Source organism: Trachypithecus francoisi, unplaced genomic scaffold (assembly GCF_009764315.1).
Source record: "Trachypithecus francoisi isolate TF-2019V2 unplaced genomic scaffold, Tfra_2.0 Lachesis_group3, whole genome shotgun sequence".
Taxonomy (NCBI): Eukaryota; Metazoa; Chordata; class Mammalia; order Primates; family Cercopithecidae; genus Trachypithecus; species Trachypithecus francoisi.
In genome coordinates, this window is record NW_022681468.1 from 85,223,739 (window position 1) to 85,248,615 (window position 24,877).

Below are 24,877 nucleotides of genomic sequence, written 5' to 3' on the forward strand. Positions count from 1 at the left end.
ACCGTGTGAAAGTGAAATAAACATGGCCCTACTGCCTCAGTCCAAAGGGAAACGAGAGTAAAGGTTTAAGTTTGCACATGAAAATTGAAATAGAGTTGAATCTACCATATGTGCAATTCAACTGAAACCTTTGTTTTGCCTCAATTATTTGGATAAGGGAAGTGATTCTGTTTGTGTGCCTAAATTATCCAACTTCCAAGATCTGCTTCACCTTGCACTTGGTAGGCTAATTTTGCTATTTTGCCTTCACTGCATTCATGGGACAACAGAAAAAGATGGAGGAAGGGGGATAAGGTTAGGAAGAAGAAAAAGATTCAGGCATCAGGCCAGCGACTGGTTCAGGAGTTTCACAGGAGGGAGAAGAAAGACTTAGAGAGAGCAAGAGCAGAAGACAAAATGGTGGGAGAGAAGACAGAAGGGAAGAAAAAGTCCCTTACACCAGCAGTCTCTACCCCTGCTTCCTTCTCATTCTATCGTCGAAGTCACTGCTGTTGGCCCAGCTTCTCCTTAGGCTGCTGTTGTGTGTGTGTGTTTAAGTTGGGGCGGGTGTTGTGAAAATCCCAACAGTGCCAGGTGGACCTCTGCCTGTCTTCCCCGCAGGACAACAGCTGCTGCTTCCTCTCGCCTGTGCTGGGAGGGAGTGAAGGGGGAAGGGAGAGAGGAGGGCTGGGCCTGGATTGGTGCCTACCCTTCAGAGCCAAGCCTCTCTGCCTTCCGGAGTTCCACACAGCCTCTGGATACCAATGGAAAGCCCATGAGAGTTTCCTTCCAAGCAAGAGCAGATCCAAGTTCTGTTATCCTAATTTTGTTAGTCCTTTGATAAATAAAGGTAATGGGCTCATTTTTGTGGACTGAGAAAGTGAAACATACAGCAAGTTGAGATCAGATGTGGGACTTGCTTCAGGTCCTTGAATTCCCATGACCTTTCCTGGAACAGCTGTGGGTCAGGAGGAGGCAGCATTGACAGAAGTTTGGAATCCTTGGCTCCCAGACCAATGCCTTTAGACAAGTCAGGATGGAGGAAAGAGGAAACTGATTCGGGGGTTCACTGAAGCCTTGTCTCACAAGCCCTCCCAGCTCCCCATTTATGTACAGAGCAAAGTATCATTTCCTTAGCCTGGTAATCAGGGTCTGCCACAATCGGGCAAACCTGTCTTTCTAACTTTATTTCTGACTTTTCTCCCAATGAGTGCCTCAACCCCAGCCAGACTGGTTTCCCCCCATTTTTCAAGCATGTCTTTCATAGTCCTCTTTATCTCCACTTAACTTCTAACTTCACCATGAGATCCATTTCCAAGTCAGGGTTACCCCTGAGGAAAACTTTCTCTGACCTTCCCAATTCAGAGACATCTTTCTCACCTCTAAATTCCTACAGCATTTACTGTCTTGAGAATGTATAATTTTCTGCCTTGAATCACTGGTTATTTCTTCATGTGTAATGTATTATCTTTCTCTTAGACTGTCAATTCCCACAACACGAGGACCACCAGTTACACTTCTTTTGCACATTTCACAGTATATAGCATAATGCCTTGCATATAAGTGACCCTGATTCAACTTTTAGAAGGCATTCTGTCTGCTCCTCAATGATCCCAGTCTGAGATGGGATTGCTACCAGCCCACAGAGATGGTTAGCACATGAGGAACTGACAATGCAGCTTCTGGACTTCAGCCCTGGGTTCGAGGTGATGCTACGAGAAGAAGGTTGAGATGGCTGAGGCAATCCTTCGATTTCAAGGACAGCTCAGGAACTGTCCATGACACAGTATATTGTTTGAGCAACTTGAATTGGACAGGGCAAAGGGTAATGCCAATGAGATCATGGTGAGCCCACTCAGGGCAAAATTTTGGGGTTCTCCTCAGTCATATGGAGTCACCCTTGCACCTGCCACTCTAGCCAGTTGTTCTACAAATGCTTACCATTGGGGAGGGCAGGACGAGAATGTGTAAATGATTACACGCAGAGGGTCATCTTTACAGGAAAAACAACTCAGTTATTGTTTCAATGGTGAACTATCAATACACATTTTGCCGGTAGAATCAGTACCATTACAATCAACATTTGTTTAACAAAAATATTTTGAAGTCCCAGATGTTTATCATTTTCATTAATACATAAGATACAAGTAAGTCTGCTTTTGTTAAGAAATTTGATTAGCTAATTATTTAGACCAGGGCTTCACAACCTCAGTGTTATTTACATCTTGGTCTGGATAATTCTTTGTTATGGGAGCTATCCTGTGAAATGTGGGATGTTCAGCAATATCCCTGGCCACAGGCCAGTAGCAAGTCCTGGTTGTGACAACCAAAAATGTCTCCAGACATTATCCAATTGTCCCTGGAACTACTGAATTAGACATGTGACCTTGAGCAAGCCACTGTCCCTCTAGAACTTAGTTTTTCATCCCTAGGGTAATGCTTGAGTACGTAAAACCCAGTGTAATGGGACAACAATCCCACTAATCTCAGGCTTACAGAGCACATGACACCATGATGAGGATGTCAGAATGGATGAAGTAATCTTATGCATCAGCACCTCTAGGATAGGATTTTAGGGAACAGATCACCAGGATTGCAGTTGGGAACCCAAAGGCTCATCGTCATTATATCATTTAAGTTCTGAATGCTTTCCTCTATAACGTGCTGTTCAGTTTCTGTAATTGTCTGGCAGAAGTGAGTGGTGTTGGGTGTGGGGAGTGAAGAGCAGTGACGGGTGGGTGGGGAATGAAGGAAGTGGAAGACCAAAAGGTATAAAAAGTCCCTTTCTATTCTCAGGGAAGCTGCAGCCTTGAGGGACCAGGCAAGAGGTGGCATGATTCAAGGCAGGGACCACAATGTGGTTGGCTTCCTCAAAGCAAAGGCTTGATCAGCCAGGCTCAGGCAACACCCTGCATCGGCACCCACTCAGTGTTGTCTTGTTGAGCAGCCTGAAGGATACAGATGAGCCACCTGCCCATGTGGGCTCTCTCCTCACTTGCTTGACTGTGCCCACTTCCTTGGGGAGGCCTTCCAACCAGAGGCTTTCTAAGTGGGACCTCTGGGTTGAGTCTTTCTATGAGCTAGCACCATGAGATAGATGGAGGTGAGAAGGAGAAGCAGGGTTCCAGATAGAGGAGACAGCAGGAGATAGGGCATGGAGGAGGTGGGGGACAAGGTGGGAAGAAAGCAGGGATGCAGACACAGTTGTGCACACGGGCAGGTGCAAGATCATGGGAAGTCTTATATCCTGTGATATGTAGTTTGGACTATACCCTACGACAAGCTTGTCCAACCCATGGCCCGTGGGCCACATGTGGCCCAGGATGGCTTTGAATGCAGTCCAACACAAATTCGTAAACTTTCTTTTTTTTTTTTTTTTTGAGACGGAGTCTTGCTCTGCCGCCCAGGCTGGAGTGCAGTGGCCGGATCTCAGCTCACTGCAAGCTCCGCCTCCCGGGTTCACGCCATTCTCCTGTCTCAGCCTCCCGAGTAGCTGGGACTACAGGCGCCCGCCTCGTCGCCCGGCTAGTTTTTTGTATTTTTTAGTAGAGACGGGGTTTCACCGTATTAGCCAGGATGGTCTCGATCTCCTGACCTCGTGATCCGCCCGTCTTGGCCTCCCAAAGTGCTGGGATTACAGGCTTGAGCCACCGCGCCCAGCCAACTTTCTTAAACTATGAATTTTTTTTTGCATGTTTTAAGCTCATCAGCTGTCATTAGTGACAGTGTATTTTATGTGTGGCCCAAGACAATTCTTCTTCCAATGTGGCCCAGGGAAGCCAAAAGATTGGGCACTCCTACCCTATGAGAAACAAGCTATTGCAGAGTTTTAGACGAAAGAAGGGACCACATTTTTTCTCTTGAAGTTGAATCAGATATATACTTGAGTCTTACTGGAGTTGGAGTGTGTGTGGTGTCCAGGAGAGACAAGAGCATCTGCTGAGAAAGAAATAAGAATGGAAGAGATGGGCTTGGGAAAAGTTTAAGATTGTCAGGGCTGTGTGACTGATGGACTCAGGCTCATACTGAGGACTCACCATGTGCCAGGCACTGGTCTAAAAACTCTTGATATACATCTGAATGGATCCTAATACTGCCATGAGGTAAAAAATACTATCATCATGAACAGATGAAACAAGGAAGCTTTCAGTGGTTTAGTAAACAGACAGATGGTGTGCAGCTTATAAGCTGCAGAGGCAGGATTCAATTCCTGGTCTGTTTTACTCAAAAGCCTTGATCTTCACCACCATGCAGGACTGCCTCCCCATAGTTGGGATTGGGGAGGTGGCGGGGTCTAGGATCACTTTCAGGTTTCTTGCATAGGTAACCAGGGAAACTGAGATAGACAACACAGGAAGAGAAAGAAGTTGTGGGGAAGATGGATTCCATTTTGGACTGTAGTTTGTGCTGTCAGAAAGTGCCAGTTTAGGGGGTTGTACATGAGGAACACCAATCTGTCTCTCTGCGGCTTTACTCTCTCTTCCTGAGCTATATTGGGGGCCTTGGAGCACTCAGCTTTCTGTGTTCTGACTCCCCTTTTCTGCTGTCCAGCAAAGGTAAAAAGGCTGTCCTAAGAGGAGGCCCAAAATCTGGAAGACACTTTGCAGACAGACAAGGCTGAGCGACCTGTGGAAGTCAAGAGTGAGGGCTAGCAGGCTCCAGGGAGCTAGTTAGCTCTTTGATTGTGATGAAAGGGAAGATGTTGATGAAAAAGATAGGAGTGTGGCCCTTTCCCCAGCATGGCAAAGCACTCAGAGACCAACCAACAGTAAGAAACAGATCACGCCAGGCTCTGGCATCCACAGCTTTTCATGTTCAGGTTATGCTTTCAAATCCAACCTGCCAAGTTTGAGGCTTCAGAGTCAGCATGCAGAGATTTCCAGTAGTGCTCAGACCCTGACAAGGCCTGAGGTCACAGGTGAGGGCTGTGGGTGTGACAGGAGTAAGGCTGATAGGGACTGTGGGGAGTCCACATGGAGGTCTTTGATTCTCAGCCCAGCACTTTGGTGGGAGGCCCCTGAGTACATGCCCTCCTGGGCTCCCGTGAGTGGGATGACAAAGTGGCGAACGCTTTGTTCTCTGAGGGTCAGGAATAAGAAGCACTTTGTTCCTCAGAAACATAACAGTGCTTTCCTACTCACCTTGCCATGAGAGCACAGGCTATGGAACAGAGAAAACATCAAAGAAAGCCCAGACACTTAGGAACTTTTGGCAGGGAGGCTGGAACTCAGTGTTCCAATGACACTGTAGAGGAGGAGACCAGATAGCAATGCCTCTTTCCTCCCACCCATCCAACCCCCTCAGCACAGGAGCTCATCAAACTCAGGGGACATTCCTTCCTCCCAGACTGATCTTTACTCAGAAACCTTTCTAGCCTCTCGTCATCTCCTGACTATCTTGGCCTCGGCAAGAAGAACACCCATCCCTACCCAGCTGTCTTCAGCTCCTGTCCTTCCTCCCAGCTGCCAGAAAATTATCAGGTCAGTCTGCCCCTTTCTTCTCTGCATTTTTTACTAGCAGGAGTGCCAGGGGCCCAAGGATAATTGGGAAGAGTCTCTCACCCAAGGCCAGTTAGAGCTCTTATTCTGCAAGTGTTGCAGTTCACAAACTTTGCAGAGGCTGAGATTTCTGTGGTGGACCAAGGGAGCAGGGGTGGCTGAAAGTGGGGTGGCTTCACCTTCAGCTGGGTGGTTGGCTGGGTGGCCTTGGGCAAGCACCTCCTCTTTCTGGGTCATGAGAACTTGGTTATGGGTGAGATGATCTCTAAAGTACTGTTGGGTTGGGAATGCTAGAGGCTCTGGGATGTGGCAGACAGTCACTCCAGGCCCACTGCTGCCCCCAACCACCTTAACTCTACCAGCAGGAGGAATGGCACCAGCTGTGACCCGGCTCCTTTTCCTTCAGCTTGTTCTAGGGCCAACTCTGGTCATGGACATCAAGACGCAGATTGGCAAAAAGAACTTCTATGCCTTAAACATTGACTATCCCAGGGTTACCTTCCCAAAGGGTTTCCAGGGCTATTGTAATGGTCTGATGTCCTATATGCGGGGCAAGGTGCAAAATTCGGATTGCCCAAAGATCCATTATGTGATACATGCCCCTTGGAAGGTCATCCAGAGGTTCTGCAAGTATAGTGACAGCTTCTGTGATAATTACAATGAATACTGCACGCTCACCGAGGATGCCTTCCCCATCACGGTCTGCTCCCTGAGCCACCAAAAGCCACCCACCAGTTGCTACTACGATAGTGCCCTGACCAACCAGAAGCTCTACCTACTCTGCTCCCGCAAGTATGAAGCTGATCCAATAGGTATCATCAGTCTCTATTCGGGAGTTTATTCCTGAGTCATTCCCCAACCTCTACCACCACAGACCAGCCTGTCTCCATTTCCAACACTCTGATCCCTGTAACAAGACTTCCTTCCTGACTTCTGAGGCAGGCAGGGTCCCCTCCCAAGAGACCAGGTGGGTGGGAAAATGTCCAGGACTTTGATCACCATACAAAGTGGTGCTATCTTCTAGGTTCTTTCCAGCTTGTTTACTCCCTCTTCACCCCCACCTCCTCATCATCCTCCCTCTCCCAGAGACAGTAAAACCCACCCAAGAAGTTGACTGTGTCCAGTTGGCAGTGACTGTCCACCCACTGGGCCAGATCCTAAGTCCTGGATGGAGGCCCAGGGCCTCAGCTCACACCATGGCAACAGGCACCAGCTCCGAGTCTCACCTCCCCATCCCCACCACCCTTCTCATCTCAGCCTCCCCCAGTTCCCTTATAATTCCCTCCATTCACCCACCTCCTCAGGGGATATGGCTAGCTATAGGAACCTCCCTGAGGCCTTCAGACTCATGTTAGCCTCACTTCCGCACAACCCCCAGTTTCCAGCCTGTTTCTCTCTGTGAAATTATTGTTTCTCCCTTCATATAACTGTCCTCTCCTCTTTCCTCTTACTATGGAGCCTAGGACTGTCTCTCCCCCACACTCCCCACCACCTTAGTCACCCCGCCTTCCTTTTTCCAACCTCTTTTTCTTCCAGTCTTCTTACCTTGGCTCACTGGCATTTCAAGGTATCTTCTCTCACCCATTCCGCAGAGGTTTCTGCTTCCCTTCTCTTCCAGAAGCTTCTCCCAAATCCCCCAGACTCCAGAGTCTGCCCCTGACCAGGCAGGGAATGAGGCAGGCCCAGCTCTAATCAAACATAAATTTCTAAAACCACATCTGAGTACGTAAGACGTAACCATTGGAGGAAACTGGGTGAAGGGCACACGAGACCCCTCTGTACTATTTTTTTTTTGTAACTTCCTGTGAATCCATAATCATTTCAAAATAAAAAGTTAAGAACACACACCTCACTCCTTTGTGATTTAATTGCTTTTTCTTCAGTGCCCCAGAACTCCTGCTCTTGGAATCCTGGCAGCCTCCCCCATCTGGCCATCTTCCTGAGCTACGCTTAGCAGTCTGTAAGCTCTTCTGTCCCATGTGCACCATGATGGAGGTGATGTGGGGTAAAACTTAGTGCTAGGCTGGGTGTTGAAAATAGACTCTCCCATTACCCCAGCTCTGGAACAAATTTGTAATAGAAGTCAGGCCACCTTAGCTGGCTTCTACTTCTCCACCCGAAAAACCTAAACTGCAACAGATGAGGAAGGTGGAGGGACAGGGAAGGATCTAATACGTGATACAGTCATAGTCCATCACATCAGGAACTGCTACACCCTTTTGGGGGGTGGGGGTGGAGAGGTGAATATCAGTAATATGTGAACACAAGTAGCAAATACTTTTACCTCCACATCTGGTTCATCTCTTAACTCCAAATATATTCTTCCATCCTGTTCTTGGAAGCAACTGTTGAGGAGGAATGCTAACTGATGGCTGGTAGGCATAAGGCTAAGCAGAGTGAAGGGTTTGTTGTTGAGAACCCACACTCCTGCACTGCCTCTTCTCCCTCTCTCTACAGTAGTAGGCCCATCTGTCCCTCATAGACAGAGTTTTTAGCTGCTGCACACACAGATGTTTATTATTTTCCAAGTTCCCTGGTGTTAAACATGCAGGGTCAGGGGGCTAGTGGGCTAAGATGAAACTCCTCCTTACTTGGTCTTCTTATCATAGGTGCCAGCACCCTTGTAACCACTCACATAGCCTGTGTTGTCATTCATCACTTCCCGTCCGGCAATGCCCTTGCCCTTGCCACTCTCATCAAAGCGCTCCTTGTGGGTGCCGGTGTACTTGCTGGTGTCTGTCAAACGGTCCACTGCACCCACTGTTGTTGCTTTCTGCAAGCCAGAGGATGGATTTGAACCCTCTTCCTTTCCTTACCCTGTCATATCCCTTCCCCAAATATGGCCAGAGATACTTAGAACAAGTGCTTGGAGCTCTTGCTCTGCCACTGGCATGGGGTGCTGCTTTCTTAGGGCCCAGATGCAGCTGTGGGCAGCAACTCTGGTAAGAGCCATTCACTCGTGGGGGAGGAGGAGTGTGATGTGGGAATGAGTGTGGCATGTGCAGAGGGAGGGTGGTTTTTTTTTTTTTGTTTCCAGAGGAGTTATTCTGACTAGGTTGCTGCCAGAGGACTTCACTCCCACTCCCCAACCCAATATCCATTGTAGAAAGAGCTTTCAGTTCAGACGGGACAATTAAAAAAGGGAGTAGGTGAGAGGCAGGAGGCCTGAGATTAAACCCTAAATAAGAACTGAAAGAGGAGTGGGCATCAGGTACCAAATCCTCTACACTAATGTCCTCCAAAAGCCACCAAACCCTACCTGCCTGGCTCAGACACTGGACACTTGGAAGTTAGTCTAAATCCACTATTAAAATAGCCATGGACCTTGGGCAAGTCACTTCCCTTCTCTGGGCCACATTTTCCTGACTTCTGGAATATCTAGATGATCTCTAAAGTCTGTTTCTTCCCTGTCTCTACAGTCACACAGTTGGCAGGGTTAGGGAGGGCAGACTGGAACAATGGGGATTTAGGGAAGTAGGGTCAAGGGGATGAAGACTGTTACTCACAGTTGCGCCAGTGGTGGCTGGGTCCTTGCCCTCCATGAGTCCATAAATGTTCTCCAGGACTTCATCTGGACTCTTCCCTTTGAAGCGCTTCTGGCCCAGTTCCTTCACTGCCTCTTTGAACTGTTGAAACGTGATGGTTCGGGCGTTCTTGGCCCTGGTCAGTTAAACAGATATCCAGAAACTTTGGAGCACGAACGCATTACCTTCCAAGGTCCAACTCTTACCTCACTCAGATTTGTCCTCTTTTGTCCTATCAGTAAGTGTCTCGATGACAAAGAATAGCACAGTGCCAGGTACCCTGTGGTGCTTAGTAGGCCCACGGCAAATGTTCCGCCACATGAACCCTTCCATGGCCAACTACCTCGTACTTTCTTCTCACCCCCACCCCTACATCTTTGGCTCCTCACTTGACTTTGCTGAACACGATGTCCACATCTGTGGAGGTGACCATCTTGCCATCCATGATGCCACAGTCTTTGCATAGCTTGGAGAAGTTCTTGTTGTTCATTTCAGTGCCACTGCTTGATGATTCTCCAAAGGCAGCAAACCGATTGAATGTTTTCTCTGCCTCTGATGCCATGATCAGCTACAGGTAGGGGAGGGCAGTCGTGGGAGAGACTTGGGGGTGAAGGAGGAGGGGGAGGGAGGACTGTGGAGTAAAGAGGATGGGTGTTAAGGTAAAATCAGTCAGCAACAGGAACCGCTCCCCTCTTCCCTGTTGGTGTCTCCTCTCTCCCTCCCAGCTCCCACTGCACCTACACTACTACAGCATGAGTCTCCCCTTCCCAGCACTGGAGATACCAATATGGATCCTACCTACTGAATGATCCTCTCTTTCCCCCACCTCTTTTATGTACCTAAGATTACCTGGACGGTGATCTGACCCTTCCCGGCCTTTGTATTTAAGTGTGTGCAGATATGTGGTAGCCAGTTGGCTGTTGCAATGAGGAGACAGAGGGAGGAGAGGGAAGTTTCTATGACCTCAGCAGTGGTTATGTGACATCACTTCTGGTCCCAGCTACAGCCCTTGCCTTCAAAGGAGGGGGCTTTTGGTCTCCCTATCTTGCATGCTGAATTGAGCAAACTGCCAACTTTCTGACCTATTCGGATGATCACATTTCCATCATTTCAGCCAAGCTTACCCATCCTCTGGGTCCCAGTCAAACTGCCTTATGCTCTGCCCCACAACAGAAGTTGAGGCGAGCCCAGGGAAGTTGTTTTAGTCTGTTTGGGCTGCTCTAACAAAATATCATAAACTGGGTGGCTTATAAACAACAGACATTTATTTCTCAGAGTTCTGAAGGCTGACAAGTCTAATATCAAGGTGTGGGCAGTTTCAGTGTTTGGTGAGGGCTGCTTTCTGGTCTATAGACGGTACCTTCTTGCTGTGTCTTCACATGGTCGAAGGGGTGAATGAGTTCCCTTGGGCCTATTTATAAGGGTATGAATCCCATTCAGAAAGGCTCTGCCCTCATAAAACTCAATCACCCTCCAAAATGCCCCATCTCCTAATACCATGACTTTGGGAGTTAGGATTTTATTTTATTTATTTATGTATTTATTTATTTTGAGATGGAGTCTTGCTGTCTGTTGCCCAGGCTGGAATGCAGTGGCATGATCCTGGGTCACTGCAACCTCCAGCCCCAGGATTCAAGCGACTCTCATGCCTCAGCCTCCCCAGTAGCTGGGATTAGCCCAACCACTGTGCCCAGCTAATTTTTGCATTTTTAGTAGAGATGGGATTTTGCCATGTTGGCCAGGCTGGTTTCAAACTCCTGACCTCAAGTGATCCACCTGCCTCAGCCTCCCAAAGTGCTGGGATTACATGTGTGAACCACTGCGTCCGGCCGGGAGTTAGGATTTTAATATATGAATTTGGGGACAACATAAACATTCAGACCATAGCAGTTAATGAAAACAGGCTGGCATTTTTTCTAGTCTCCAGGCTCAAGTGTAGCATGGAGAATCCCACTGGCTTTAAAAGGTCAGCCTCAATAGAAACTTTAAATGGCTTCCAGTGTTGGGTCCAGTAGGCCTTGGAGTATAACAGATGTGGACAGCTCAGGATAAAACTGGGATGGACTGAGGGTGAGGCTCAGACTCTGAAAATCTTTAGATAAGTTTCTATGCAGGTCAAAGATGTTCCTCAGGGTTTTCTCTCTTCGGCCTTTTCTCTGGCCAGAAGCCCTACAGATAGACGAACCTCATGGATCCTAAAACAGAGCAATGAGACTGGTGACTTTCCTCCTTTTCCCATCTAATAATGCCACCAATTTCTATTTTTTTTTCTTTGTCTTACAAATTTACTCCTTTCTTTCCATTCCTATTACTTCCACCCTTATTCAAGTTCTTATCATCTCATAGTTGGATGATTACTCTGGCTTCTAAATGATCTCTTTCCTAAATCTAATTCTTCACTCCCACTCAACCATAATCCATCTCTATAACCTCCTCCCCATCAGATTAATTTTCACAAAGCAGTATTTTTTATTACTCCTGCTCAGAAACATTCTATGGCTCAAGATATACCACAGCTTCTCATTGCTAAATCTTCTCGCTTAGCATTCAAGGACCTGTACAACTAACTAGGCCCCAATATACCCTACCAAACATCACCCACCTCTCATCAACATTATTCTTGGGCAGCGCACAGTGGCTCACGCCTATAATTCCAGCACTTTGGGAGGCCAACAAAGTGAGACCTTGTCTCTAAATAAATAAATAAATAATAAAAAAATTAATTGTGAGTGGTGGCATGTACCTGTAGTCCCAGCTACAGCTACTCAGGAGGCTGAAGTGGGAAGATTGCTTGAGCCCGGGAATTTGGGGCTGCAGTGAACTAGGATTATGTTAGTGCACTCCCACCTGGCCGACAGCATGAGACCCCATCTCAAAGAAAAAAAAAAAATCCCAAAACAAAAACCCTAAGAACCAGATTATTCTTCAGCTGGGGTCATACGGCCTAACTGCTATACACTTGACAGGCTACTTGGTAGTGGAAGGAGCATAGTCCCTGGAGTGGAATGGATCTGGGTGGGAAAATGAATCCTAGATATGTCATTTACTAGCTGAGTGGACTTGGGCAAGTCACTAAACATTTCTGAGTTTCAATTTTCTCATCTGTACAGTGAGGACAATAACACTAACCTTATGGTATTAGGGGATAATATATGGGAAACTACTATTCAGTTTTCCAAAGAAACCCGAGTGTTTCTGCCTCCAGACTGTCCTTCATGCTCTCTCTCTGCCTGGATAGAATGCCCCTCATGCCCACTCAAGTATTCCATGGTTGCACTTCTCATCTTGGTGGTTCACCCTAGGAACAAAGCCCTTTTCCTTCTCTGAATTATAGTAAGAAAATGGTTTCTAGACTGTGGGCCACAGCCTCCTGGCATGAGGATTTCTGAAATCTTGCAAAGGGCCCTAGAATCTGTATGTATAGTGAGTGTGAACTGAGTAAACAATACGCCTTGCATGTGTAGGTGTTACTACATTTACAGACGTGACAGAAACTTACTTCAAAGTTTTGATGAATTCATAGTTTGTATTTTCTCCATCAGGGGATACAAAAACTATTACGTGGGGTTGGAAATCTCTGATCTCCCACTCGAGAAGGGTGGGAAACTACTGCTACAGGACTTATTGTCCAGATGATTGATCTTATAGATACATAATTTTTCTTTTTTTTTTTTTTCTTTTGAGACGGAGGCTTGCTCTGTTGCCCAGGCTGGACTGCAGTGGCTGGATCTCAGCTCACTGCAAGCCCCGCCTCCCGGATTTATGCCATTCTCCTGCCTCAGCCTCCCGAGTAGCTGGTACTACAGGCGTCCGCCACCTCGCCTAGCTCGTTTTTTTTTTTTTTTTTGTATTTTTTAGTAGAGACGGGGTTTCACTGTGTTAGCCAGGATGGTCTCGATCTCCTGACCTCGTGATCCACCCGTCTTGGCCTCCCAAAGTGCTGGGATTACAGGCTTGAGCCACCGCGCCCGGCCTACATAATGTTTCTTAACTTGTCCTGTGTTTGTACCTTCTCTTGACAAATGTCAAAGTGTCATTTCTCATCACAAATGTCTAGAGAGGGTGTGAACAGACTCACACTTTGAATTTCATCTACACAATGGCTTGCACATAACAGATACTTAAAACTGTTGCTTAGTTGAAGGTATAGTTTGACGCTGCTCTGGCCAAAGGGAAAGAGTTTAGAGAGAGACTGTCCTTGCAACACTTACACCCTGGTCGGGCTGGGAGCTGCCCTGACATGGAAGAAGCCTATCTTAGGGTAGAACCAGCCTTACCTCTGCCTGCAGCAGACTGGGTGGGACCCCTATGTCTAGGAAGCCAATGGATCTCAGTGGAAATTTCCCACCTCCTGCCTGCCCTGCGCCCCTGCGTAGGCCCCTTATCAGGTTCCCCCTGAGTCATCCTGACCCAGAGACGAATTTAGATGCTGGAACCTTCAGGTCCTTCCCTCCCCCACTCCAAGTAAGACTACTTTCGACAAAGAAAACCTGCAGACAAAAGTTCTCACTCCAGGCTCTCCTTCTCCCCAGGTTCCTCTGGGGCTGGTGAGATCTCTCCTGTCTTCCGCACCTTTGCCTATGATCCTTATTCCAGCAGGCTTTTCCTTGTCCAGGAGAGTGTTAAACCGGCATCCAGAGGGAAGAGGGGCCTAGGAGAGGAGCCAGGGCGCCCAGCTTCTGTGCCAGTTTCTGGGGAAAAAGTTATAAAGGGAGTGGGAGAAAGGAACAGAAGAAAAGTTGGGTGCTCCAAATTGGGGAATGTAGGGGGGGCCCTAGATTTGGGGTTGTTGAAGGCTGGGTTTTAGCCCGACCAGTTCTCCTACTCTGGGTCACCTCCTCCCTCTTGGCCTCTCCTTCTTTCCAGTAGACCCTGCCAAGTGGGGATGAAAGGGGCATTGATGTTCCTTGGATGGGAGGGGTATTGCGGGTGGTGAGGGGGGTGGTGGGAGGGTGGTTCCCAGGCAGGAGGGGGCAGGGGAACTTGGGGGTCTTGGGGGGGCAGTCGGTGCTGGTGTTGCAGTTGGCAGCTCAAGTTCCATTGGCCATTGTTCCTGACTGGCCTGGCGCCCGGCCCCCGAAATGGCAACTCAGGAACCAGTCTGAAGGGGGTTGGGGTGGATATGATCCTGGGATTGGGGGAGTTACAAGGGGGGCAGGTGGGGAGAAATTCAGTCAGGTTTCCTTTTGCCTAAACAACTTCGAATTCCCTTAAGCCACATTATCTAATCAACTATCTCATTCCAGGGAGTCTTCCTCTGAGGGGCACAAGGAGGGCTCATCTGGGGTGTGTGTGTGTGTGTGTGTGTGTGTGTGTGTGTGAAGTCTAGAGTGGCAAACCCACTCGGGCACCGAGAGGGACGCGGCAGTCCCTGAGACCATCGCCTGGGCATTGCGATTCAGCGGGCCTGAGCTGGTCTCCTTTTCTGGGCCGGACTGGGAGGGGTTAGCGGCGAAGCCACAGGGTCTCTTGGGTCCCAGCCCGGGACACTGCGTCCTACCCAAGCCCCTACTCCACCCCCGCAGGGTTAACTCCGCCCCTGCGCCTGTTTACCCAGGAGTCAGAGCCTCTGGGGGTCCCCGGCCCCTCCCCCGTCGCCCCTTGAGGCATTGACCCCAGAGTCCCTGTTGGCCATCCTCTCCACCCCCCCGCGTCCGCCCGCGATGGCCCTCTATTTATAGCGGCCCCCCGCATTCCCCGCCCCCCCTCCCCGCCTTGTTGTCCAACTTCTCCCGGAGCAGCCGGAGAGCAGGCGTCGGGACGCAGCAAAGAGAGGAGAGGTACCAGGACTCTGGGCACTAGGGAGTCAGAACTCCTGTGCCCTCGACATTCCCCCGTGCCCCCTTTCGGCGCCGGCACACCTGCCCTTGCCACCGGGCGAGACCCCAGCCTCCTCAGCGGCGGTCCCGCCCACCTCCTCCTTTCTTAATCTAGTTCTCTGTGTTCGGGAGGGGGGATTCGAACTCGTGGGGTGTCAATATCCCGGGTTCGTCTCCCCACTACCGGTTCCCACCACTGAGTCTGGGGGCGAAGGAAGGAGCCAAGAGTGCGAATTGCAGATCCAGGTCATGGATGGGGGCGGTGCTGAGGGCAGCCGCGGGATCCCTCGCAGTGCTGAGGGAACCCCCCACTCCCCACACCGCCCCAATGCGGGGGGTGGGGGGAATGTTATGGTGAGCTCGAGCGGAGCCTGGAAGCGTCTAGCCGCCCGTCCCCCGTCCCCTGCCCCCGGGTCCCAGCACAACCCCTCCCTGAGCTGCAGTCTGGGCGGGGTGAAAGGTGGGGCGTGTTTACTGGGGGTCTGGGGCGGGTCTGCGGGGAGCCAAGCGCCCGTGGGCGGGCTGGGGCGGGCCGGGGGCGGGTCTGCGGGGAGCCCGAGCCGGGGCGGGCCCGAGTCAAAGGCAAGTGAAGGTGGAAGCGGCAGCGGCGGCAGCAGGTAGGGGGAGGGGCAGGCGAGGGTCCGCAGGGCCTGGAAGGCGCCAGCCGGGTAGGTGGGCGGTGTGATTGATCCCCGTCCCCTGGAGCTGGCGGCTCGGGGGAAAGGGCCGGCACTGAGGGGGCGCTCGGCTGCTGCGCACAAAGGCTGAGGCTCCGAGAGCTGCAGGGCGTGTTTGGGGTGCGCGCGAGGTTGTGTGGAAGGTCCGGGGCGCTTGGCACCAGCCACGCAAGGGTGTCCGTCTCCACGCGGACGGGCTGCGTAGGGACTCGTAGGGACGGGTTCCGGATGCTGGGCCCGGCCAGTCCCCTCTGTCCTACCCGTCCCTTCCCGATGGCGCTTGCCCTCGCGGGCCGTCGGGGGAGACCGGGAGGAGATTGTGGGACCGCCCTCCTCTCCCTTTCTCCAGTCGTGGGACCTACACGGAGACTGGGTAAAGAAGAGAAGCGACGGCACCAAGCTTTGTGTTTGTTTTTATATTGTGGAGGGAAACAGCCATGTTCTGCTACCCTCCTCTTACTGGAGAGCTGTCAAAAATTTTGGGGATTCCCTAGTCCCCCGCGTTTAGTCCCCTTGCCGATAGAAAGTTGAGGCCAAATGTAGTAACTAAGTGGGGCAAGGTCACACTGGGAGTGGCAGAGCCGGGATTCGAATCCGGAGGTTTCCTCCACATCAGCACTTCCTTCTCTCCTCCGCGCAGCCTGAACTGATGCCCCTGTAGCCTGTATTGATTCCGGCTCGAGCCTAGAGAGGACGTGTTCTCTGGACTCAGGAGTAGACACTGGGGAGGGTTAGTGACCCGCGAAGGTTGATGACCCTGGGAGTCTGGGTCTTGGCTGAGGCTTTCTGTCACTAAAAGACCCCGGGTCTGTCTCCCATGTCATTCACCTCGTTGCTGTGTTTTCTCAGACCCCAGAGTCAGGAGTGAGAACCCTGACCCCTAATTCCACTGCATCCAGCCAATAGGAGCCCAGTAAGTGACCCCACCTCGCAGGCTGCAGGCTCCTTCCTGTGCAGGTCTGTCCAGGTGCTCTGCTCCTCACCCACTAATGTTGAACTTACGGAGTTTATTCAGAGTTGGGAGGAAGAGTCTTGGGAGGAAGGGAGGCATTGGGTTGGTTGGACAGATGTCCCTACCTCACCCTTTGGTCATGTTACTTTGGTCATTTTTAGCCCCCTTTCCTTTGAGCTGCCGACCTTGGGGCTTTACTTGAAGGTCATGGTCAATTGTGAGCTCTCAAAATCCTGTCTTTTGGTACCCTGGCCTTTAGAATATTCAGTCACTGATCTACGAGTTTCACTCCCTACCTGAGAGTGTGGAGTAGACCCTAAAGATAGCCTGGGAAATCTGAGCTACACTTCTGCCCCACCCTGATATTTTGGTCCAGGGCAGAGGAGGGAGGGGGTCTGGAGGAGTGGGTGTTGAGGGTGGCGGTGGGGATGGTGAGTATCAAGAGAAGCGGTGTCCTGATTCCTCTTCCAAAGTTTCCACCAATCAGCCTGGAAGTGGAGCTGGGGGCAGGAAAGGCCCTCTGTGTGTTCTGGAGTAGTCTTCAACCTCTGGCTCCCTCTGTTCCCTGCATCTTCCTGTGCTGAGAGAGGAAGCCTGGTGTTTGAGGAGATGTGGGGATGTGGAGACAACTTCCCAGTCTTGTTTCCTCATCCTGCCAGGCCATCATGGCGGAGCTGCAGGAGGTGCAGATCACAGAGGAGAAGCCACTGCTGCCAGGACAGACGCCTGAGGCAGCCAAGGTTGTTAGAGACCATTTGACTCCCATGCCCAAATTCGAGACCTCTGAGCATCCCCTTTGCCTTCTAACTTCCTAAGCCTACTGATCTTACTTTAACCCACACCACTACTTTCTCCACCTCTACCCTAGTCTCTCTCCCCATACACTACAATTGGGAGTCAGGCCATTGTCTTGTCACTACACTAACCTTCATCCTTTCCATGTCTCTCTTTGTCAATCTCTTTCTGTCTTTGGTCTCTGTTGGTCTTTACTTGCCTCTCTTTGTCTGTCTGTCTCTCCATCTGGGACACCACATGGTCGTGTGTTTTTGTGTGTATCTGTGTGTGTCTTTCCAGGAGGCTGAGTTAGCTGCCCAAATCCTCCTGGACCAGGGACAGGTAACAGTGTGGGGGCAGTCCCAAGGTGGGAGGAGGGGCTCTCCTATTCCTCAGTAGAAAGATGGCCTCTGCTTGGCCCTTCTCTCTTCGTTTTCTTTCCTTCTATTCTGTCCTTTCCCTTCCCTGTCTCTCCCCTCTTCTTCCTTCCCCCCACTCTTCTCTCTCTAATCTTCATTATTCTTTCTTATCCTCAAACTCATCTTCCACTGTCGTGTTTTCCTCAGTTCTTGCTGATTCTGTTTTTAATTCTTGGTTCCCTTTTCCCCCTTGCCCGCCCACTCCCAACTCCCTGACCTTGGTGTTGCTCCTTTTCTGGCCTCGTCTCCTCTGAGCCTAGCTCCTGGTGCCCTGTTTTCCTGCAGATTCACTCTGTGGAGACACCGTATGGCTCTGTCACTTTCACTGTCTATGGCACCCCCAAACCCAAACGCCCAGCGATCCTTACCTACCACGATGTGGGACTCAACTGTAAGGACCTTCATTCGTCTCCCACTCCTGTCTGGAAAGAGGCTGTGGAGGAAGGGTAGAAACTCAGAGGGAGGGGAGGGGTCAGTGTGGGAAGGAGAAGTTATCTCCTAGTCTGTGGCATGAAAAGAAGGGTGAGTTCTGACTGGGGCACATGTTTCCCTGTCTGATTCTATTGTTGAGGTGATGTGGGTTCTCTTTAGATAAATCTTGCTTCCAGCCACTGTTTCAGTTCGGGGACATGCAGGAAATCATTCAGAACTTTGTGCGGGTTCATGTGGATGCCCCTGGAATGGAAGAGGGAGCCCCTGTGTTCCCTTTGGGGTAAGAGTTAGGTCGTTACCACTTTACCAGACTGTGAGGAACAGGACAGGTGTGGGAAAGGTTCGACCGGGGAGGAGGAAAGGGAGGGCAGTGGTGATTCTGGGAGAGAATGAGTAGGATATCCTGAGGTGGGGGGGGGGGTGCGAGGGCAGGTTGGTATCTTCCTTAAAGTGCTTCTCTTTTCCAGATATCAGTACCCATCTCTGGACCAGCTTGCAGACATGATCCCTTGCGTCCTGCAGTACCTAAAGTGAGAGTCCTGGGAACCCCTCCAAACCAGAGTTCTCCTTCCAGCACAAGGAGACCCTTAGAACTTCCAGGTTCACCATGGTTCCTGAGCCAGTTTCAGCTTCTGAACTCAATATATCTTCTTCCTTCATGCTCCCACCTTGATTATTGAGAAAAGGTGGTGGGTTTGGAAAATTGGCCAGAATCAGCAGAGTAGCCCTAATGGATGGAGGGAAGGAAAAGGGTCTATGCTTGGCCCTGCCTCCCTGATCAGAAAGTCAGGGAGGAATAAAAGGGGGTGACATAATCCCTGAGGAACCAGACAGACTTGTCTCTTTCTCTCCCACTCCCCTCTCCTTCATGCCCACACCTGGTGGGTGGGGAGCTCTGTGGATGAGAGAGAGTGGGGGAAGGAAGAGAACGCCAGACTAAGTGTCTTTGGTATTCAGAGGGAGGTGCTGACCCCTGGGTGCTGTTCTTAGCTAAGCTTCTCCTAGGCACCAGGGCTCAGCACCTCTGGTTCACCACTTTGCTGCTGTTTCCCTCATTCTTCCCTTTGTTCACAAAAGTTGTGTCTGTTTTCACATTTGCTTTAAGTTCCATTCTTCCTGTTCCTCTAGAGGAACCAGGAACTAAAGCAGAACAAGTTGAACTGGCTCTTGAAAATTGAGACTGGACAAAGAGCTATCTATATAGGAAAACAGCGTGTTGGTTGGCTGGTGGATGGGTGTTTGTTTTTAAGACACTAGTTTTCCAGGAGAAAGCTGGGATAGACTTCAGGGATCTACCCTGACTACCCGTGCCAACCTTTGGCTCCTAGAGCCCTTCTTTTTCGCATCCTCCAAAGAAAGGTCCGTGTCTGCCCTTCTTTGTGCCCATGGACTCAGGAGGGAGGGTGAAGAGTTTGAAGAGATGGGCTGTGGCAGGTTTTGGACAGCAGAGTCCATGAGGCATATATTTCTTTCCCTTTCACAGTTTTTCTACAATAATTGGAGTTGGTGTTGGAGCTGGAGCCTACATCCTGTCGAGATACGCTGTAAGAAATAAAAAGCCTAGATAAGGGAAAGGAGGGTCCAGACTGATTAGGAGAATACTGTTTATGAGTGCTGTTTGGGGGAGGAAGTGGGCACTAGGCGGGGAGTCAGGCCCCATGGGAGTCCAAAAGTGGGTAGGGCTTAGCGGGGAGGGGATAAGGCCATGCCCTGTTTCTCATTTCCTTCCTTCTTCTGTCCCTCAGCTTAACCACCCGGACACAGTTGAAGGTCTTGTTCTCATCAACATTGATCCCAATGCCAAGGGTTGGATGGATTGGGCAGCCCACAAGGTTTGGAGGGGCCTGTGTGCTGAGACCTAGGGTGGGGGATCCCCTTGTATGGATCCAGTTAGGCTCTGGTAGAGTCTAATGCTTGAAGTCTGGATGGACTCCGAACTTCAAGGAGGGAGTAAAGGGGCAGGAAAGTGAAGCTGTCACTTTGCCTAAGTCTCTTATAATATCCTGAACTTTCTTTTTTTCTTTTTTCTTTTTTTTTTTTTGAGATGGTGTCTCACTCTGTTTCCAAGGCTGGAGTGCAGTGGCTTGATCTTGGCTCACTGCAACCTCCGCCTCCCAGGTTCAAGCCATTCTCCTGCCTCAGCCTCCCAAGTAGCTGGGATGACAGGAGCCCGCCACCACGCCCGGCTAATATTTGTATTATTAGTAGAGATGGGGTTTCACCATCTTGGCCAGGCTGGTTTTGAACTCCTGACCTCGTGATGCACCCACCTCGGCCTCCCAAAGTGCTGGGATTATAGGCGTGAGCCACTGTGCCCGGCCAATATCCTGAACTTTCTCACCTGTCCTCTCCTCATAGCTAACGGGCCTCACCTCTTCCATTCCGGAGATGATCCTTGGACATCTTTTCAGCCAGGTAAGTGGTTGTAGAAGATGATGTAGAAGAGTTGAGGGGAGCAGCAGGGAACTTGAATGCTTGGGCTAACTTCCTTAGCTGGGACAGAATTTGGGGAAGGAAGAAGGCTTACCTCTTTTCCTCCAGTAATTGTTGGTTTCTCTTTCCATCCCTAATTTTTTTCCTTGTTATCTCCTTCAGGAAGAGCTCTCTGGAAATTCTGAGTTGATTCAAAAGTACAGAAATATCATTACACATGCACCCAACCTGGCTAACATTGAATTGTACTGGAACAGCTACAACAAGTGGGTGGGCTGCGTGTGTATGCATGTGAGAGAAATGCAGAAGCAGTAATTGGGGGTCATGGGGAGGCACACAGGAGGAGAGGGTGGTCTGGGTAGTGTGCAATGTGCAAGGAATGCAGCATTTAGTGTGCAATGGGGGCAGCTTCAGGACAGAGCCAGTAAGAAGGATTGCAAGGGGTTGTCCGCCTTCCCTTGTTTACCTCCTTTCGATTATTGGACTCCCAGAAGTAAGATGACCTTGTGTCCTGTGCCCTTCCTCCCCTTTTGCTGCCCTCTGACCAGGGATCTAGGGCACAAGTGATTATAGGAGCTGTCCTTGGGGCCTGCCTGCCACCTTCTCCTTTGGTTTCCACTTTTAATAACCAATAGTTGACTGTAATTTTTGGGACAGTGATAGTTCCATCATGGGGGAGATAGCTTATATCTGGTTAGATAGCATTGCTCACCTAAAATTCCTACTCTTTTAACCCCTTTCTAGCCGCCGAGACCTGAACTTTGAGCGTGGAGGTGATATCACCCTCAAGTAAGACTTTAAGAGATAATGCATTGCCCGTCTCCCTGGATCTTCTCTAGGAGCTTGTATCCCTTAGAGGAAGGAGAATCTTTTGCCAGGGAACTTCTTTGTCATGTCCCACCCCATCCTATTTGGTAAATCACTTCCCTCTAGGTCTTCCCCCTTTGAATCCTCTTGGTGGCATCAGCAGGGAAACACAGAAGGCTCTTCCCTCTTTGGAGCCAGACATTTTTCCAGCTGCACTTCTAGGCAGAGGCCAGCGAGGGAGTGTCAGGGGCTCATTGCCTTCTCCCCAACACTGTGTCTTTAGGTGTCCTGTGATGCTGGTGGTAGGAGACCAAGCACCTCATGAAGATGCAGTGGTTAGTAGGGAATTTTGGGATGAGTGAGGGAAGAGAGTTGGGGTCCTAGAGTGGTGGTCAGAAGAGTATCTTGCCAAGGGGATGCCCTGTTTGGCACAGGGAGATCAATTTTGGGGCACTAGGAATTTGATCCCTGGTAAGGAGTAACTGGGTAGGGAGCTGATAGAAAAGGGAATGGGGTCTGGGTTCCTGGGTCCCTTATAGGGGGAGGGGCCACAGTAGGCGTGACTCATTCATTCAGTCTCCTGCTTACTCCAGGTGGAATGTAACTCAAAACTGGACCCCACCCAGACCTCGTTCCTCAAGGTCAGTAACCTGCTCCTGGGCCCCTGTCCAGAGTCATATATCCTCTCTAAATTCAGCTGCTAAGCCTCCAGGGCCCTGCATGGGAACAAATGGGGTGAACGAAGAACAAAACAAAGGGGCTGGAGTGAAGAAGCTAGGGAAGAGAGACCCTTTCCACCTCTCCGCATGGCTCATTTGTGTATGTTTCACTTTTTCTGGGTGGCGCCCTCCTGATGAACAGATGGCTGACTCTGGAGGTCAGCCCCAGCTGACTCAGGTGAGTAGCCCTGCCGTCCATGGGATGGGGAAGTGACATAGGATACTGGTGGCATTGGGCTTTGCCTTTGCCACACACCCCGTCCCCACAATGCCACAGCCTCAGGCTCCAGCTCTGCCTCTAACCTCATCTCACTGTCTCCCTCGCCTCTTCTTACTTCCGCAGCCAGGCAAGCTGACTGAGGCCTTCAAGTACTTCCTGCAAGGCATGGGCTACAGTGAGTATGGGGACAAGAGATTGCTGCACTGTAGGAGAGATGGGCACTGACGGGGTGGAACCGTTTTAGGTTAATGCCTGGACTTACCACTATCTGCCCAATCGAGCTCATTGATCCCCTGGCTTAGTTATAACTAGTCATAATCCAAGGACCACACCCTGAGTCGCCAGCCCCATTTCCCCACTTTCTCTCTGACTGCTTGTGCATCCTTCTGTCTCCACAGTGGCCTCATCCTGCATGACTCGCCTGTCCAGGTCTCGTACAGCCTCTCTAACCAGTGCAGCATCCATTGATGGCAACCGGTCCCGCTCTCGCACCCTGTCTCAGAGCAGCGAGTCTGGAACTCTTTCTTCGGGGCCCCCGGGGCACACCATGGAGGTCTCCTGTTGAATGACCCTTGTTGCCCTAGTGTGGGACCCAGCCCTCACCTCCCCCAGAACTAACCTGGGAGGTGCTGAAGGGGCATTGGGCCAGAGTAAGCAAGGGAAAAAGAGCAGATCATGTGGGGACATGACCTTGATCTTTGATTGCTACCCTAACCTTGACCTCTAACCTGTGATTCCCCCCAGCTCCTGAAAGAGATGTCCTAATATCTCTTAGGGACCCAGACCCCTAAATTCTCCTCCTCCCCCATTTTGGTATTAAGGTGGAGAGGGCATGTATCCTCTCTCCTGATCTAGGTGTCTGTAGCTGAGGGGTAAGAGGTTGTTGTAGTTGTCATGGTGCCTCCATCAGACTCTCCCTACTTATCCCATTATTTGCAAGGGGAGGGGATTTGGGGCTGGGGCTCCATTCACCAAAGCTGATATGGCTTCTCATTAACCCTTTAGGACTCTGAAGGGTATGGACCTACATGAATGTGTGTCAGGGGGAGACTTGCTGGTGGGTTAGTCGTCCTCAGGATGTGACAGAAACATCCAGGGTGTAAAAAGGAAGTTGGAATGGGAATTGGTGGGCAATGAACGAGTGTCGGGGAAGAATTGGTGCTGGGGAAACAGGAAGGGGCCTGGGGCCATTTGGCTGCACTAACTTTGGTAGCTCTCAGTGTGCATCTAGAGTGGGACTGGGGAGGGAGCTAAGCTTGGGCTGGGTTACTTGGGGCTTGGCATAGAGGTGGAAAGGGCTACCCTGGGGCTCTGACCACACTGTATTATGTGTGGAGGGTGCCCTCCTGTCTCCCACAGCTTCTGCTATAACAATAAACTGTAGAGGAATTTGAGTACCATTATTATTCTTTGTCTAGGTATGCCTGCATCATGCTCCTCTTCCTATCTTCTCCCTGTCCAAGTCTCATATTCTCTGCTCAAAGTGATATAAACCCTGGGAGAGGGCGTTTGTGGCATAGGCACTTCACAACATATGACCATGTAGAAACTGGCCCTTTTTCAATACAATGGTGTTGCCTTGATATTGATAGTATTTTTAAGCTTGGGAGAGAGGAACCATTTAGATCTTAGGAAATTGCTTATCAACTATGGGTAACTGAGAAAGGCCACAGGATTTCAGAGATGCCACCAACACCACCACCTTCAAGAAAGAATTGAAGAGGCTGGGCACGGTGGCTTGCATCTGTGACCCCAACACACTTGGGAGGCTGAGATGGGCAGACCACTTGAGCTCAGGAGTTTGTGACTAGCCTGGGCAACAAGGTGAAACCCATCTCTACAAAAAATACAAAAATTAGTTGGGCTTGATGGTGTACACCTATAGTCCCAGCTACTCAGGAGGCTGAGGTGGGAGAATCACTTGATCCCAGGAGGTAGAGGTTGCAGTGAGCCACAGTCACACTACTGCACTCCAGCCTGGGCGACAGAGTGAGACTCCATCTCAAAAAAAAAAAAAAAAAAATTGAAGAAGGCTGATGACAGAAGTGCCCAAGGATATCTTGAGACCCACCTTCCTGTAGGATCCTCCCTGGGGGGTCACCTAAGATTCCATTTTGGATGTTTTAGTGCAATCAGTAGACCAGGTGCATGAACTTACTATAAAGGTTGGGCTGCTCGTAGTTCATTTTCATCTGAAGACTCAGGAGGGGTGCAGCGAAAAGGAGGATTTCTCTTGGGAATTCCTCTTCCCTCATGGAATCCAACAGATCTGGGAGCTAATTAAGTCTGTTTGTGGTTTATTAAGAAGCTTTTTAACAACTATGAACAATCAAGAGGAATTCTTATTTTGCAGCTGTTGCAGGCTAATTCTTAGGGTCTTGAGGCACAAGAAGTGAAAATGAGGAGGGACCTTGTAGCATTATTGGCAACACTACTGTGATGGAATATTACAAGATCTTTTGCTAGATTGCTTTATAGAAACTCCACAGGCAATTATACCCTTTCCTCAATGGAACTGAGTTAAGGACTAATGCACTTGATGTCTGGTGCTGACACACTGATTGACATGGAAATAGGACGTGGAATATGCCCTTGATTGTTGAGCATTTCGTCACTCTCCTTCA

The 24,877-nt window shown here is 50.1% G+C and overlaps 3 protein-coding genes across 21 annotated transcripts; 2 read left to right on the forward strand and 1 right to left on the reverse strand.

Moving 5' to 3' along the window:
* Positions 1 to 5,302: 5,302 nt before the first annotated feature.
* RNASE13 (ribonuclease A family member 13 (inactive)) lies at positions 5,303 to 7,322 on the forward strand. Its single transcript, XM_033188695.1, has one exon. It carries the CDS (start codon positions 5,782 to 5,784, stop codon positions 6,322 to 6,324), a length of 543 nt encoding a protein of 180 aa, XP_033044586.1. The 5' UTR covers positions 5,303 to 5,781; the 3' UTR covers positions 6,325 to 7,322.
* A 649-nt stretch (positions 7,323 to 7,971) lies between these two features.
* Positions 7,972 to 9,959, reverse strand: TPPP2 (tubulin polymerization promoting protein family member 2). Of its 3 annotated transcripts, none has more exons than XM_033188697.1 (4): positions 9,841 to 9,959; positions 9,391 to 9,632; positions 8,984 to 9,137; positions 7,972 to 8,250 (listed from the first exon to the last, which is right to left on the reverse strand). In XM_033188697.1, the coding sequence occupies exons 2-4, from the start codon at positions 9,561 to 9,563 to the stop codon at positions 8,065 to 8,067; spliced, it is 513 nt and encodes a 170-aa protein (XP_033044588.1). In that variant the 5' UTR covers positions 9,564 to 9,632; positions 9,841 to 9,959; the 3' UTR covers positions 7,972 to 8,064. The 3 variants fall into 3 exon arrangements, with proteins under 3 accessions (XP_033044588.1, XP_033044587.1, XP_033044589.1); XM_033188696.1 differs by having other exon boundaries at positions 9,851 to 9,932; XM_033188698.1 differs by having other exon boundaries at positions 9,800 to 9,922.
* Positions 9,960 to 14,431: 4,472 nt separating this feature from the next.
* NDRG2 (NDRG family member 2) lies at positions 14,432 to 23,652 on the forward strand. Of its 17 annotated transcripts, none has more exons than XM_033188702.1 (17): positions 14,432 to 14,781; positions 16,347 to 16,410; positions 17,109 to 17,189; positions 17,524 to 17,565; positions 17,928 to 18,033; positions 18,234 to 18,354; positions 18,542 to 18,604; positions 19,558 to 19,618; positions 19,820 to 19,906; positions 20,433 to 20,489; positions 20,670 to 20,773; positions 21,252 to 21,296; positions 21,598 to 21,649; positions 21,908 to 21,955; positions 22,176 to 22,211; positions 22,377 to 22,428; positions 22,652 to 23,652. In XM_033188702.1, the coding sequence occupies exons 3-17, from the start codon at positions 17,115 to 17,117 to the stop codon at positions 22,816 to 22,818; spliced, it is 1,116 nt and encodes a 371-aa protein (XP_033044593.1). In that variant the 5' UTR covers positions 14,432 to 14,781; positions 16,347 to 16,410; positions 17,109 to 17,114; the 3' UTR covers positions 22,819 to 23,652. The 17 variants fall into 17 exon arrangements, with proteins under 17 accessions (XP_033044593.1, XP_033044601.1, XP_033044590.1 ...); XM_033188703.1 differs by having other exon boundaries at positions 14,708 to 14,781; positions 16,347 to 16,454; XM_033188701.1 differs by lacking the exon at positions 14,432 to 14,781 and adding an exon at positions 15,366 to 15,437.
* The last annotated feature ends 1,225 nt before the right edge of the window (positions 23,653 to 24,877 follow it).